Below are 15290 nucleotides of genomic sequence, written 5' to 3' on the forward strand. Positions count from 1 at the left end.
ATACACAAAGATAAACTCAAAATGGATGAAAGACCTCAATGTGAGACAGGAATCCATCAAAATCCTAGAGGAGAACATAGACAATAACCTCTTTGACATCGGCCACAGCAACTTCTTTCAAGATACATCTCCAAAAGCTAGTGAAACAAAAGCAAAAATGAACTTTTGGGACTTCATCAAGATAAAAAGCTTCTGAGGTTTCTCTTGACTCTGATCTGTGCTGCCATGGGGAAGCAGTGACATGGGTAAAGTGAAACTGTTCCTTTTTCCTCTTCAGTGCATTCAGTTTTGTATATTTTGCTCTAATGGTGTGCTTAAACTTTACAGGATTCCTACGATCCAACAAAGGTATTCTTATCCACGGTCTACAGATAGTTATAAAATTTGGTGTTCTTTGGCAGTAAAATTATATAAAACTATTTTATGATTTGCTAACATCACTCAAATTACATGTCTTAAAAATAAATTGTGTATAGTAGCTAAGAGATAAGTGGGAAGAATGGCATTTTACTTATTTAACTACAGTACAATATATATTGGTTAATTTTGAATTGAGAAACACTCTGACTTTTATGAAGAATCATGAGTTTAGTTATGCAATTAATCATTTTTTATGGATTTGGATCAATTTTAAAAATTATTCATCTTTAAATTGTGAGAGAATTGTATGTGCATTTGGAAAATATGATAAGTTAAAAATAAGTAGGTAAAAACATAGTAAGATCTCATTTATGTTGGGGCCCTGGGTGGCTCAGTTAGTTAAGCGTCTGCCTTCGGCTCAGGTCATGATCCCAGGGTCCTGGGATCGAGCCCCGCATCAGGCTCCCTGTTTGGCAGGAAGCCTGTTTCTCCCTCTCCCACTCCTCCTGCTTGTGTTCCCTCTCTTGCTGTCTCTCTCTGTCAAATAAATAAATAAAAATCTTTAATAAAAAAATCTCATTTATGTTGATGTATATGATTTTTGCATTTGTATATTGTATAAACACTGGAAAATGCAAAAAATAAATATGGGAAAAGTCTGATATTTTTCCCCAACGGATAGAAAACAAGAGTGGAGATGAAGAACGGAATTGAAGTTTCTTCATTATCTTATATCTTAAATATTTTATATGGTGTAAGGAATGGTATCCTGCTTATGATAAATATTTTTTTAAAAAAATCTAAATAAGTAGGCATGTGATGTGATGAGCACTGGATCTTATATGCAACTGATGAATCATTGAATCCTACATCAGAAAATGTATGTTGGCTAATTTAATTTAAATTTAAAAAGAAAAAGAAAAAAAGAAATATCAAAATAAGTAGAAAAATAAAAAATACAGCTAATTATTTTTGCTCAGATATGAGATTATAAATTAAAATCAATCTATTACCTGAAAATGTAAAGTTTCACAAAAGTCTTTTGACAGTTTTATTATTAATTAGGCTTCATGCCAGGTAACCCTACCGGGTAAAAAGAAATATCCCAATGTGGACCTAATTCTTTGCACTTCCGACTTCGTGTCATCTGTGATGGCAACATGAGACAGCATCAAAACTCATGGTTAATGCAGTTAATTAGCGCTCATTCTAATTAGTCAATTGTAAACATGCACAAAAATGCAAGACCCATATAAGTACATTTGAACTTGTGCTTACCAGATGGAGAGAAGACTGCCTGCCATTCAGCAACACACTGGAAACCAGACCAATAGCAATGTTTAAACAGGAATTTTTATCCCGTTGGACAAAAGGTCCAGCTTTTAACTTCTCTTCCTATGTGAGAAAGTGCCCTTTATTAAGCTCATTTTTATCCTCAGTATTTAAATAATTGACCCTTATAATCAGGGAAACTTGATTCTTCTTAGGTAAGTGAATTTCTTCCAAATCTCTATGCATCTACTGTAAGTTTCCCAGTGTCATTCCAGCTCTCTTGCTATGTCTAAATAGGTAAGTTTATTTCACCTGTTTGCATTTCACGTTCCTTCAGGAAAATAAGATAGCATTGCATTTTAATTTTGTTTATTAGTTACATAGGAGACATTGAAGAAAAATACATAAATCATAATAGATAATACATAAATATATCTAGGATTTTATTGGCTTTTAAAATAAAGCTCACATAGTATCTTCTTAAAGCCTTCATATAAATATTAGTAATTGTATTGTAACCTTGATTACATTGAAGTTGTACATTATTATCGTATCATTGTCATAGAAAAAAATACAAAAACAATTTTTAGCACTACCCATCTCTTCCCTCCCATTTACCTGTGCTATAATAGGATAGAGAAAAGTAGAGGAAGAAATAATCTCCCAGTTATTCATAGTGAGTCTTCAAACCATAAGAGAGACTTCTAATTATGAAAACAAACTGAGGGTTGCTGGAGGGGAGGTGGGTGAGGGGATGGGCTAAATGGGTCATGGGTATTAAGGAGGGCACTTGTGAGTAAGCAGTGGGCATTGTATGTAAGTGAAGAATCACCAAATTCTACTCCTGAATCTAATATTACACTATGTATTAACTAACTAGAATTTAAATAAAAACCTGAAACATTAAAAAACAAATATACCAAAAACACAGTTCACGTTGAACTAAGGCAAATTTTTGAATAGGTAAACAAATCACTCTATTTTATTCCAAATTTCCCTGCTACTTTTTAACCTATTTCAGCAAAGTAAAATGAAAATGTGAGGTAGTTTTTGTCTATTTTAAGCATAAATTTTAGGTTATCACAAGAAAAAATATTCTAATCTGCTTTAATGATGATCTTAATATATTTTTTTCTACATGCATTGAAGAAATTATAGTTTCCAAGATATGCTTTACCCCAGGAATAACTTCACAATCAGTGAATAACAGAACCAATGAAAAGAGACAGATTCTGAAGATTCAAGAAAATTTTTCTTGTTTCAAAAAAAAAAATCATCATGCCTGAGAAATTAACCAATGTGACCCTAATAACAACATTCTTGCTCATGGGATTCCCTGAGGATCAGGTGCTACAGAGACTTTATGCTGCATTCTTCTCCCTGGTTTACCTGGCAGCGCTGATGGGGAAGCTCCTCATTATCACCCTCACCACCATTGACCAGCATCTCCAAACCCCCATGTACTTCTTCCTGAAAAATTTGTCTTTGATTGATATCTGTTACATCTCTGTCACTGTCCCCAAATCCGTCATGAACTCTCTGACCAACAGCCATTCCATCTCCTTCGTGGGATGTGCCTCACAGGTTTTCCTTGTTGTTTTCTTTGCTGGCACAGAGTTTGCCCTCCTTCTGGTGATGTCCTATGATCGCTATGCAGCCATCTGCTGTCCTCTGCACTATGAGGACCTCATGAATAGAGGTGCCTGTGTGCAGATGGTGAGAGCATCATGGTTCAGTGGGTGTGTCTATGGATCCATCCATGTAGCAGGCACATTTTCTGTCCATTTCTGTGGTTCCAACAGAGTGCATCAATTCTTCTGTGACATTCCATCATTGCTCATGCTTGCTTGTTCTGGGGAGCAGATTCTAGAATATGTGTTTATTATTGTTAGTTTTTGTTTTGTTTTTGTGTGTTTTACTCTCATGGTTGCTTCCTATGTTTATATTGTGTCCATTGTCCTAAGAATCCCGTCTTCACAAGGCAGGTTTAAAACCTTCTCCACCTGTATGCCCCATCTCACTGTGGTAACCTTGTTCCTCTCTTCTGGATTTATTGCATATTTAGGTTTAAACTCAAAATCCTCATCATCATTGAACCTCTTTATGTCTATATTATATTCTCTGTTACTTCCCAGCTTTAATCCTGTCATTTACAGCTTGAGAAATAGGGACATGAAAGGGGCACTTGGAAAATTTTTGGTGATAAAATGACAACAAATATATAAATATTCAAAATATCAATGACTGTGATACCTACTAATGTGTATCAAATTGTTGGTTTATACAATTAAGCTGATAATCACAAATAAAAATACTTTCAAATACAAATACAAATAATTTTGAATTATTTAGTTTATAAAATTGTTAAGTTATTAGATACCTATTGCATCATTGGTGTTGTTACATAGGATGCTGTACTTACAGGGCTAGACGGGCCTGAAAGTCAGTGGAGTGTCTTGGCCATTTCCAAATCAATGGAAATGTTCCCAATCAGTATCTTCACATCAATAGGCCACTGGTATAAAGTAATGTTTTTCATTTCAAATCCATTATAATCAGCATTGGTTTAATTCTCACTTAAAAAGTTTTTATAATACTTTCAAATTTTACATGTTTTATTATAATTCCAGATTGTGATTTATTTTTTTAATTTACTCTTGCAATAGTTATTAAAAATGAGTAATTGATTCCAAATTTACTACTTGTTTACCTTTCTTTCTTTTCTTTTTCTTTCTTTCTTTCTTTCTTTCTTTCTTTCTTTCTTTCTTTCTTTCTTTCTTTCTTTCTTTCTTTCTCTTTCTTTCTTTACTTCCTTTCTTTAGATTTATTTATTTATTTTGAGAGAGACAAAGTGTGAGTAGGGAGAGTTGCAGAGGGAGAGGGCAAGGGAGCAGTCCTTAAGCAGATTCCCTGCTGAGTATAAAGCCTGATGCAAGGCTTGATCTCAGGACCCTGAAAATAAGACCTGAGCTGAAACCAAGAGTCAGATGCTGTACCAACTGAGCTACCCAGGCAACCCAATTTTTTTCTTTTATTTGTTTGTTTTGGCAAGAATTTTTTTAGAAGCTCATTTTAATTGATTTCTTAAATACTTAACCCCACAATATTGGACTTGCAAATATTCCAATTATAACAATCTTTAGAAGATTTTATAGGCACAGTATAATGTTAACAGAAGTCATTGGAAATCACACAATGACATTTTTAAAAGTTATAAGTTTGCAAAGGAGACCATTTTTACTATGCAGTCCAAACAGAAAAAAAATATTATTCTCACATATCCAGGAATAGGATAGTTAAAAGAAGACACCGTGTTTTATTCTTACACTTACTATTTGTAAATTTTGTGTTTCACAGAAATTGATGAAGGAATTTAATGTACCAAGAATTTGAAAGCAAATTTCAATTTGTTTTCTAAATTTTAATATGTTCTTTTTAATTTATTTCTAAATTTATTTCTCTTTAGGCTTACTTTTATCATTAAATTTCTTTTTTATTAATTTAAATGTACTTCTGGTTTACTTCTGTATACAAATACATTTGCATGGAAATCAATAATTTTTTAAATGATCTTGGTTTTATTCCATTAACTTTCCCTTCAATTTTTCTTACTATCGTCACATTCTTTTTTTTTTTTTTAAAGATTTTTATTTTTATTTATTGACAGAGAAAGACACGGGGAGAGAGGGAACACAAGCAGGGGGAGTGGGAGAGGAAAAAGCAGGCTTCCCACGGAACAGGGAGCCCAAAGTGGGGCTCAATCCCAGGACCCTGGGACCATGACCTGACCAGAAGGCAGACACTTGAAGACTGAGCCACCCAGGCTCTCCTACCATCACATTCTTGAAATTCTTGCAATCTGTCTTCTTTCTATCCGTCCCATTTCTCTCATGTTTGTTTTTCTTAAAATCAATTGTTTTCCAGATTTGAAATCAATTATGGCATAATTTCTCTATCATTTGACTGTTTACTTCTCTTTCAATTCATTAGTCCATAACCCTAAGTTTCTTCTTTAATTTTCATGTTTCTGATAAAATTGGAAATGATGTGATGCTAGTTTGCTCTAGTCTTGGAACAGTGACCTTGATGATGATAATGGTTTTGATGATGACATGCCTAACTATAGGTCTAAGTGCTTCAGGTGATTTTGCCCATTATTTCTTATATCTCAGAACAGAAATTCTACAAGGTAACTACTACTGATTTTTATATGAAAAACTGGAATCAATAAATGTTAAGAAATGAATCTTAAGTCAGTTAGCCAATAATTAGCACTCTAACCATTGAATCTTAACAAGGATGCTATTCTGTATTAACTAAAGACATATTTGGAGGGACGCCTGGGTGGCTCAGTAGGTTAAGCGTTTGCCCTCAGCTCAGATCATGATCTCAGGATCCTGGGATCGAGTCCTGCATTGGACTCCCTGCTCAGCCGGTAGCCTGCTTCTCTCTCTGCCCTCTGCCTGTCACTCCCCCTACTTGTGCTCTCTCTCTCTCTCTCAGTCAAATAAATAAAAATCTTAAAAAAAAGACATATTTGGATATTATTCTCACACCATCCAACAGTTTTTGCAAGTTTTATTTTTTGATATTTATATTTAATTGTAAAACAATCATCTCAGCCCTGTAATAAATATCTAACTGCTAACATTTGTTGTATTTTTGTATAAAATATTATTGTTCTTCATTGACTAATGGTTAGAAAAGGAAGACTGTGGTTAACACATATGTTGAAATACTATTTAGAGATAAAATTAAGGAAGTATTTGCATATGCAAAAAGTTGGGCACAAAAATAGAACTACCCTATGATCCAGGAATTGCATTGCAAGGTAATTACCCATAGAAGCATAAATACTAATTAAAAGGGATACATGCACCCTGATGTTTATAGCCACATTATGTACAATAATCAAATTATGGGAACAGTTCAAGAGTCCATTGGCTGAAAATGGATAAAGAAGATGTGAGATACATATATGTATATATAAAAGAATGAAATCCTGTTATTTTCAAATACATGGATGGAGGTAAAGAGTACTATGCTAAGTGAAAAAAGCAATGAGAGAAAGATAAATACCATATGACTTCATTCATATGTGCAGTTAAGAATCAAAGCAAATGAACAGAAGGAAAAAAAAGAGAGAGAGGGGCAAACCAAAAAACAGACTCTTAACTACAGAGAGCAAACTGAGGGTTACCAGAGGGGAGGTGGGGGGGGAATTGGTTAAGCAGGGGATAGGTATTAAGGAGGACACATGTTCTTATGAGCACTAGGTGTTGTATGGAAGTGTTGAATCACTTTATTGTATACCTGAGACTAGTATTACACTGTATGTTAGCTAACTGGAATTTAAACAAAATTTTAAAATATGCATGGCCCCATATGTTTATTGCAGCATAATTTACAATAGCCAAGCTGTGAACACAGCCCAAATATCCACTGATAAATGGTAAAGAAAATGTGGTGTATGTACACAATGGAATATTCTCATCCATAAAAATGAATGTGATCTTGCCATTTGTCCAACATGGGTGAACCTACAGGGTATTATGCTGAGTGAAATAAATCAAAGACAAGTACCATGCAAATTCACATATATGTGGAATCTAAAGGCAACAACAACAACAACAAATCAATTGAATAAACAAACAAAAAGCAGAATTAGACCTATATATACAGAGAACAAAGTAATGGTTTTCAGAGGGGAGGGTGGTGAGGGGATGGGAAAATTGGTAAAGAGGAGTGGGAAATACAGGCTTCCAGTTAGGGAATAAATAAATCACAGGGGATAAAGTTTCAGCATAGCACATGTAATCAGTGGTATCATAATCATGTTCTATGGTGACAGATGATAGCTACACTTGTGGGGAGAAATGCATAGTGCATAGACTTGTTGAAGAAGTATGATGCACACTTGAATCTGATGTAGTATTGTTTATTATGTATACTTCAATAAAAAACAGAACTATTTTAAAAATCTCTATTTCAGTGCATATAAACTTAATACCTAAAAAAAAATTAATTACCTCTAACACCTCAGTACTTTACAATACATCTGTTGTGGGAGGAAGATCTTTCCTTCTACTTCCAAATTACTGAAGTATAATTGTACTTTCAGCAATTCCATAATAACAACCAGTCATATGATATGTCAAATATTGGTTCACAAAGATACAAGATGAACTTCACTAATGTTTCCTCTGAGCTAAAGGTCAGGTCATAGCAATAATTTCTTCCAACAGTGTGTGCTTTCCTGTTGAAGGAAATAGATGAAGAAAGGAATTACAACAAAGGATGCATATTCTTTTGATCAGAAAAAAATATGAAGACTTGTAGTATAATTTTTAAAATATTTAAAATTTAGTAAAAGAATACTTTGGAACTGCTATCTTGTTAACTCATAGTAAAAATAGATACTGTTCAAATTTTTCTATTAATTCTAAATTAAAGCATTTTAATAAAATTCTAATTAATATTTTATTAGCAGCTTCACATGATCTTAATATTGCTTATAAACAGCATCTGAATTTGGAAATGAAATAGTCAAGTAAATAATAACAATTATTAGAACCACCTTTAGCTGTCTTGTTACTATTTAGAATCTAATTGGCATGGATTTTCAAATCAGTAGCAAAGAAATATTTATCTGATAAATTCTGCCCCATGATTCAGTTAATGTGTTCCAACCACACAAAGAATTAATATCCTTCAAATGTAATCAGGATTGAAAAGTTTAAAAAAAAAACTGAAACAAATTAATATATATTGAGAACACAGTATACTTAATACTTAACTGTAATTTTGAGACTAAAATAATGCAAAGACAATATAGAAAAATATTTTATATTTTATTATATTAAGATGAACAATAGGTATTCATCTATTATGCTCCAAACAACATTATATTATTTTAATGGTGTTCTATACCGGGGCGCCTGGGAAGCTCAGAGGGTTAAGCATCGGCCTTCGGCTCAGGTCATGATCTCAGGGTCCTCGGATCGAGCCCCGCATCGGGCTCCCTGCTTGGCGGGGAGCCTGCTTCTCCCTCTCCCTCTACTGCTCCCCCTGCTTGTGCTCTCTCACTCTGTCAAATAAATAAATAAAATCTTTATTTAAAAAATGGTGTTCTATACAAAATTCTCAAAAATCATATGCACATCTATTGTCAGATATTTGCCATTTTTGATGGCATACTTTTTTCATATATATATTATATATATATAAATTCAGTTAATATTTATATATTGATTTGTTAAGCATGATAATTTATTAATACTGGATGTATTAATAAAATTATAAGAGATGATTCATTAATAATACTTTAAAATTGTACATTTCTAAATAAATCTATTTTAAATAAATGATAATAAACTAACAACCATATAAAATTTATATTTTATTCATAAGTATATAATTTTCCACATCTCCAAATATAACTGACAGAAATAAAAATTTTCTTTTTTAAAATTTCCAGTTATGTCTTTTATTCTTCTGCTTGCCTTACTTCATAGCTCTTCATACTACAGTATTGATTAGAACTTGTGGATTGGCATTATTTTTGAAAATAAAGAAATTCTGGTGCTGACTCTGAAGAAGTAAGCCAACATGCATTCTACACCTGCAAGGAAATAAATCTGCTAACAGCAACATAGTTTTGGAAGAGGATCCTGGGCTACAAATGGGAACTCAGCCTGGCCAATACGTTGAGTTCAGCCTTGTGAAACCTGGAGCATAGGACATAACTAAGCTGTGTGCACACTTCTAACCCATGGAAAACACTTATTTATGATTTTATATATTTGTGGTCTAAGCCATTAGTTTATGGTAATTTGTTAGGCTTTACTAAATATATACAGTATATAATCTCTGATTTCTGTTTAATTAAAAGTTGTATCACAACCTAAATTTCCTGTATCTTAATATTATGTCATTTTTTAGGGAGGTCAGACTTACTAGTTTACTTTGATAATCCTATTTACTAATATTTTTGTAACATTCTCTTTTTTTGTGGTCCCAGATTTATAACAACATAACATAACATAACATAACAGTAAATAAATGGCCGAGTTGCTAAATTGAATTTTTTCCATCATAGTGATAACACATGAATATTCTTTTTTCTTTCTTTCTTTCCTTGTTCTTTATTATGTTGTTAGCCAGCCTACAGCATATAGTACATCATTAGTTTTTGATGTAATGTTCAATGATCCATTAGTTGTTTATAACACCCAGTGCTCATCATAAAACTTTGGCAAAACTCATAAATATTAAAAATGAGAGAAACATATACCCCTATATATAGGAATCAAGATGTGACGACAATGCAATATCTTAAAAATAGAATAAGAGAATTCTTATGTGTTGCTCTCATTTTTAATCTTGCCTAGTTTTGCCAAAGTTTTATTATGTTTTTTACTGTTTTCAAGTCATTGCTTTTTATTTATATTTATTTATTTAATTTTTAAAAAATTTATTTATAAAAATAAATTAATTTGTTTAATTTTGCATATAAGACCCAGTGCTCATTGGCTTTTAAAATTTTCTTTATGTTATTTCTGTTTTCCCAGTTAATTATTTTCCGTTCTTACATTTATAATTTTCCTTTGAAACTAAAAGTATTCTTTATTGCTGAGATGAAGGTCAATAATATTCAGCCTTTGGTATTGATACACTTTTATATTTTTTAAACATTTTATCTATTTATTTGAGAAAGAGCATGAGAGCACATGAGAGAGAACATGAGAGGGGGTAAAGGAAGAGGGAGACGGAGAAGTAGACTTGCACTAAGCAGGGAGCCCAACAAGGGGCTGAATCCCAGGACCTTGGGATGATGACCCAAGCCAAACGTAGATGCTCAACCAACTGAGATTCCCAGGTGCCCCTGGTATTAATAAGATTTTAAAGCAATAATTATATGCACCCTCTAAGTAGTTCTATATAACAGTGCTTCATACCAATCAATTCAAATGTCATAATTTTATTATATCTTCTTGACTTTTAGTGTTAATGAAAACATATTTATTCACTTTATATATAGATATAAATATGACAGAATCATAGAGATATATGATAGATAGATGATAGATACATGATAGGTAGATAGATAATACATAGAGATGGATTTTAACTCAAAATACTACAACATACTGCAAAAATTTAATTAAAAAAAGTTTATTTATTATTTATTTATTATTTGAAAGAGAGAAGGAGAGAGAGAGAAAGGATATAAGCAGGGAGAGGGAAAGAGGAAGGGAGAGAAAGATCTTAAGCAAACTCAGTGCTGAGAGCAGAGCCCAAGGTGGGACTGAATCTCATGACCCTGAGACCCTGACCTCAGTTGAAATCAGGAGTTTGATGCCTAACCAACTGAGCCACCCAGGCTCCCCTTAGTTATTAAATTTTGATTTTTTTTATCATCTATATGTTTCTGAACATTTTTTACTGCAGAAGGTTTCTATGTTTTCATTTGTTTCAAGCATATTTATAATTTGTTTTTCAATCATTTTTCTGGTGACTGAGTTAAGTACTTTGTCACATAATTCTAACATTTCCATCATTTTATTGTTGACAACTCTTTATTGTCTTTTCTCAGTTTGGGGATTTTCATTCTTATTGGTATGAGGAGTGAGTTGTTCTTTTAAAACTGGACATCTAAATTATAATAGTATAAGATACATGTGTCTTCTGTAAATCTTGTGTTTTAGCAGAACTCCTCTGCTATTGGTCTGTTGGGTAAAATGGCTACCTTGTTCTTTTATTATTATTATTATGTTATGTTAATCACCATACATTACATCATTAGTTTTAGATGTAGTGTTCCGTGATTCATTGTTTGTGCATAACACCCAGTGCTCCATGCAGAACGTGCCCTCCTTAATACCCATCACCAGGCTAACCCATCCTCCCACCCCCTCCCCTCTAGAACCCTCAGTTTGTTTTTCAGAGTCCATCGTCTCTCATGGTTCCTTGTTCTTGATGGCTGAAAATAGAAACCTTCATTCTCTGTTTGATCTCTATTAACATCTGGATGAGGGTGGAAGGTGATGCTTATTAATACTGGGAAGGAAGTTTCAGGGAGTATATATTGTATATATATGTTAATAATGGTATCACCTAGTTGAAAGTGTTATTGTGGGGTAGAAATGGGACTGAGTATACCATTCAATGTACTCAGAGGACTGCCTGGCACATATTTAAGTTTGACCAATATAACTATGTATTTAAGTGATAAATCCAGTTTATAAATAAAATTTTCTTAGAATTCATGACATTCAATGACTTCATTTTATAATGGAAAGAACTAGGGCCAGAGAGTGAAAGGAAACGTACTAAGCTAAGCACATTGATTATAATGCTTATTGAAAAAATGGTATATTTGTGTCTGTTTCAATTATATAATCCTGACTCCATGTTTCCCTTCAATTTTTATCAAGTACATTTAGTTTTTATACATTTTAATACTGTCACAATTAGGACATCAGCAAAATCATTAGAGAAATTATTATATCTGTATCACAAATGTTCAAGTTTAAGAAATATTTTAAATCAAAGCAGATTTTACAAGTGTGGAGAAAACAATACACAGTACTATAAATATAGATCATAAACAAAACTAATTAAAACCAAATTTCTTTGCACCCTCAAAAACATATAGAAGCTTAATATTTAGCTTGTCATATAATTTAGAACATATAAATTCATTCCCTCTTTTTTTTCTTATTTTTTTTAAAGATTTTATTCATTTATTTGTGAGAGAGAATGAGAGACAGAGAGCACGCGAGGGAGGAGGGTCAGAGGGAGAAGCAGACTCCCCGCTGAGCAGGGAGCCTGATGCGGGACTCGATCCTGGGACTCCAGGATCATGACCTGAGCCGAAGGCAGTCGCTTAACTGACTGAGCCACCCAGGCGCCCCATTCCCTCTTGATTAAAATCTAATGTTAAATAAAGTGCACTGGACTCTATCTGTTGTTTTTCCTACTTGCAGAGGCCCAGTAGTATATTTCCAATGACCTGGGAAAAGACATCTCTCAAAAGCAAGAGTATGAGGTGTTAGATATTCATGCCAGGGCTAAATGCCACTGATTAATCCCAGTTAATATGTTTTCATACAGAAATACACTCATAGTCCTGAAGGGACTCTTGCTTCTCTGTAGATCCATAGTTTTCCCAAAGGGTGATACACAACAAATTGAAAAGTATTTTATGCTCTTTGAAAATATAAGAGGAAGACTTCAGACAAGATGATCATCATTAATTTCTCCCTCATAGTATGAACAGCAGAAAAACTATCAAGAAAAGGAAGACATTGGGAATCAACAGAAACCTAGAATTTTGAATCATAGCAGGTAAGATGAACCCCAGGAATTCATAAATTTGTAGGAACATAAATGGGTGAAAAATCCTTTATGGGCTACATATGAACAGAAAGGTACAAAAAATGTTTTTCTCTATGAAAACTTGGATTTCAATAAGTAGCTATTCATGCAAGTAGAGTATTTATGTATATGCATATATATGTATGTATACATTTACTTTGAAGTATATACTTTAATTGCTTCAAAATGACCTGAATTAGACAGGAAGCCACCATAATAAGGGTCATGAACTTTGTCTACAGAGCACTACCTATGAGGAGTTATGTCTGATCCAGTCTCCATAAAAATGATTATCCCAATGGACATCATTAAGAATCAAAGGTATGTATTATCTTCTTAACATGGGCATGAAACTAAATTTAAATCATATTTATAATAACACAAAGAAAACCTCATTAAGCATCTTCACCAGAAATCTCAGATCTAAAAAAAAAACAACAACACTGATGGTTCAATTATATAGAGAGTAAAACATAGTAATTTAAAACAAAACTACATAGCAAAGAGAGAAATCTATTTCATTGAATTTTTAAAACTCCCTAAGCCTATATTATCTTGTACAATATGGTGATAACACCAGTATTTAATGGAGTATGTTGATGTAGGGTGCAAATAGGATCAAACTATAATACTCAAAGTAATAAGATAAAGCCTGGCACACCCTTGAATTTGATTAATATTATTATGTACTATAAGCAATAAACCCAGTTTAGAGATGAAAGTTTCACTGGAAACATAAATCCAATCTCTCCATTTTGTGGTGGAAAGGACTAGGATCAGAGAGTAAAAAACAAATGTCCTCAATGAGAAAATAAGTTAATTACAGTGCTTGTTGGAAAAATGTATTCTTTGGTCCTGTTTCAATTATTCCATCCTGACTTCATGCTTTCCTTTAACTTTTGTCAATTGCATTTCATTTTTAGTCATTGCAATATGGGTGACAAACAAGACATTTAAAGACACATTAGAAAAATATTTTTTGTCTATATCACAAAAATTCAGATTCCAAATGTGTTGTCTCAGAAGATAGTTCCAGGGCAATTTTTTTAAAAAATGTGCAAAGTTCTGACTTTTAGGGGAATTCCATAAAGTAATTATAAAATGATACTGTATTTCTTGAAGATATTGTAAAAACTTACTAACCTCTTACTCAACAATGCAGTCTGGCTGGCAAAGAGTCACTCGATTAATATTACAGTGAAAATCTTCAGGTTTCGCTGCTTTGCCAAACACCAGAGCAGACACTTGACTCCTTCAATCTCAACTCTTCATCAGCTTCAAGGAAATCATCCATAAGACATATTAGTTGAAATTAGTCTTTACATCAAATTCTACAGTTATGATATATGCAGTCATAATATATTTATATGTCTCAATAAAATAAAAATAAATTAAAATATAGTAATCCTTACATGAGGACATAAATTACTAAATGCCTTGATAGCCTTCTTGGTTTGAACTATAAGTCAATTTTCTAACATTCATATTGATGCCACAATTATAATATGAGCCTTCTAAATGTGCTACTGTCTCATCTAGAATGGTTGTTTACTCCTCTCTTTCAAGAATTTGAGAAGACAGGGCGCCTGGGTGGCTCAGTCAGTTAAGCGTCTGCCTTCGGCTCAGATCATGATCCCAAGATCCTGGGATCGAGCCCCCATCAGGCTCCCTGCTCAGCGAGGAGCCTGCTTCTCCCTCTCCCACTCCCCCTGCTTGTGGTCCCTCTTTTGCTGTGTCTCTCTGTCACATAAATAAATAAAAATCTTTAAAATAAAATAAAAAAAAATAATTTGAGAAGGCTTGACATATTGGATAGAATTCAGTTGAGATCCTCTTCTTTTAAGATTTAGTAAAAATTGACATTGTGTAGAAAATGACAAATTGTCTACAGCTAAATTTCTTGTATATTAGTAAATATTAATTAATTATTAATAAGCATTAGTAATTATTAATTATTCTGTATAGCTTTTATATTTCCTACATGTTATTTTTCAAAGATACTATAACTTATCATTGAAGGAAGCATTTCTGCCAGTGATGCTATTCCTCATTGTTCTGTTTATATTTATCATTTTCACTTTATTCTCAACCACTTTTCTCTAAAGTTTGTTCCTATCTTGACCCAGAAAACATTGGATATATAGCCTGGAAATGAATGTGTGTACAAGATTGTGTGAGCGTGCATGAACACATGTGGGAGAGTAGATGTATGAGCAGCCACTGGGTAGGAAAGGTGGACCTTTCCCCCATATTCCATATCCTTCTCTCTTTTTTCATCT

General features: G+C 33.0%; 1 protein-coding gene across 1 annotated transcript; it reads left to right on the forward strand.

The window, feature by feature from the left end:
- Positions 1 to 2884: 2884 nt before the first annotated feature.
- Positions 2885 to 3950, forward strand: LOC145722499 (olfactory receptor 14A16-like). The gene has a single exon (XM_081825765.1). It carries the CDS (start codon positions 2911 to 2913, stop codon positions 3841 to 3843), a length of 933 nt encoding a protein of 310 aa, XP_081681891.1. The 5' UTR covers positions 2885 to 2910; the 3' UTR covers positions 3844 to 3950.
- Positions 3951 to 15290: the final 11340 nt, after the last annotated feature.

This window comes from Leptonychotes weddellii, chromosome 7 (genome assembly GCF_054177405.1).
Source record: "Leptonychotes weddellii isolate Sample4059 chromosome 7, ASM5417740v2, whole genome shotgun sequence".
Classification (NCBI taxonomy): Eukaryota; Metazoa; Chordata; class Mammalia; order Carnivora; family Phocidae; genus Leptonychotes; species Leptonychotes weddellii.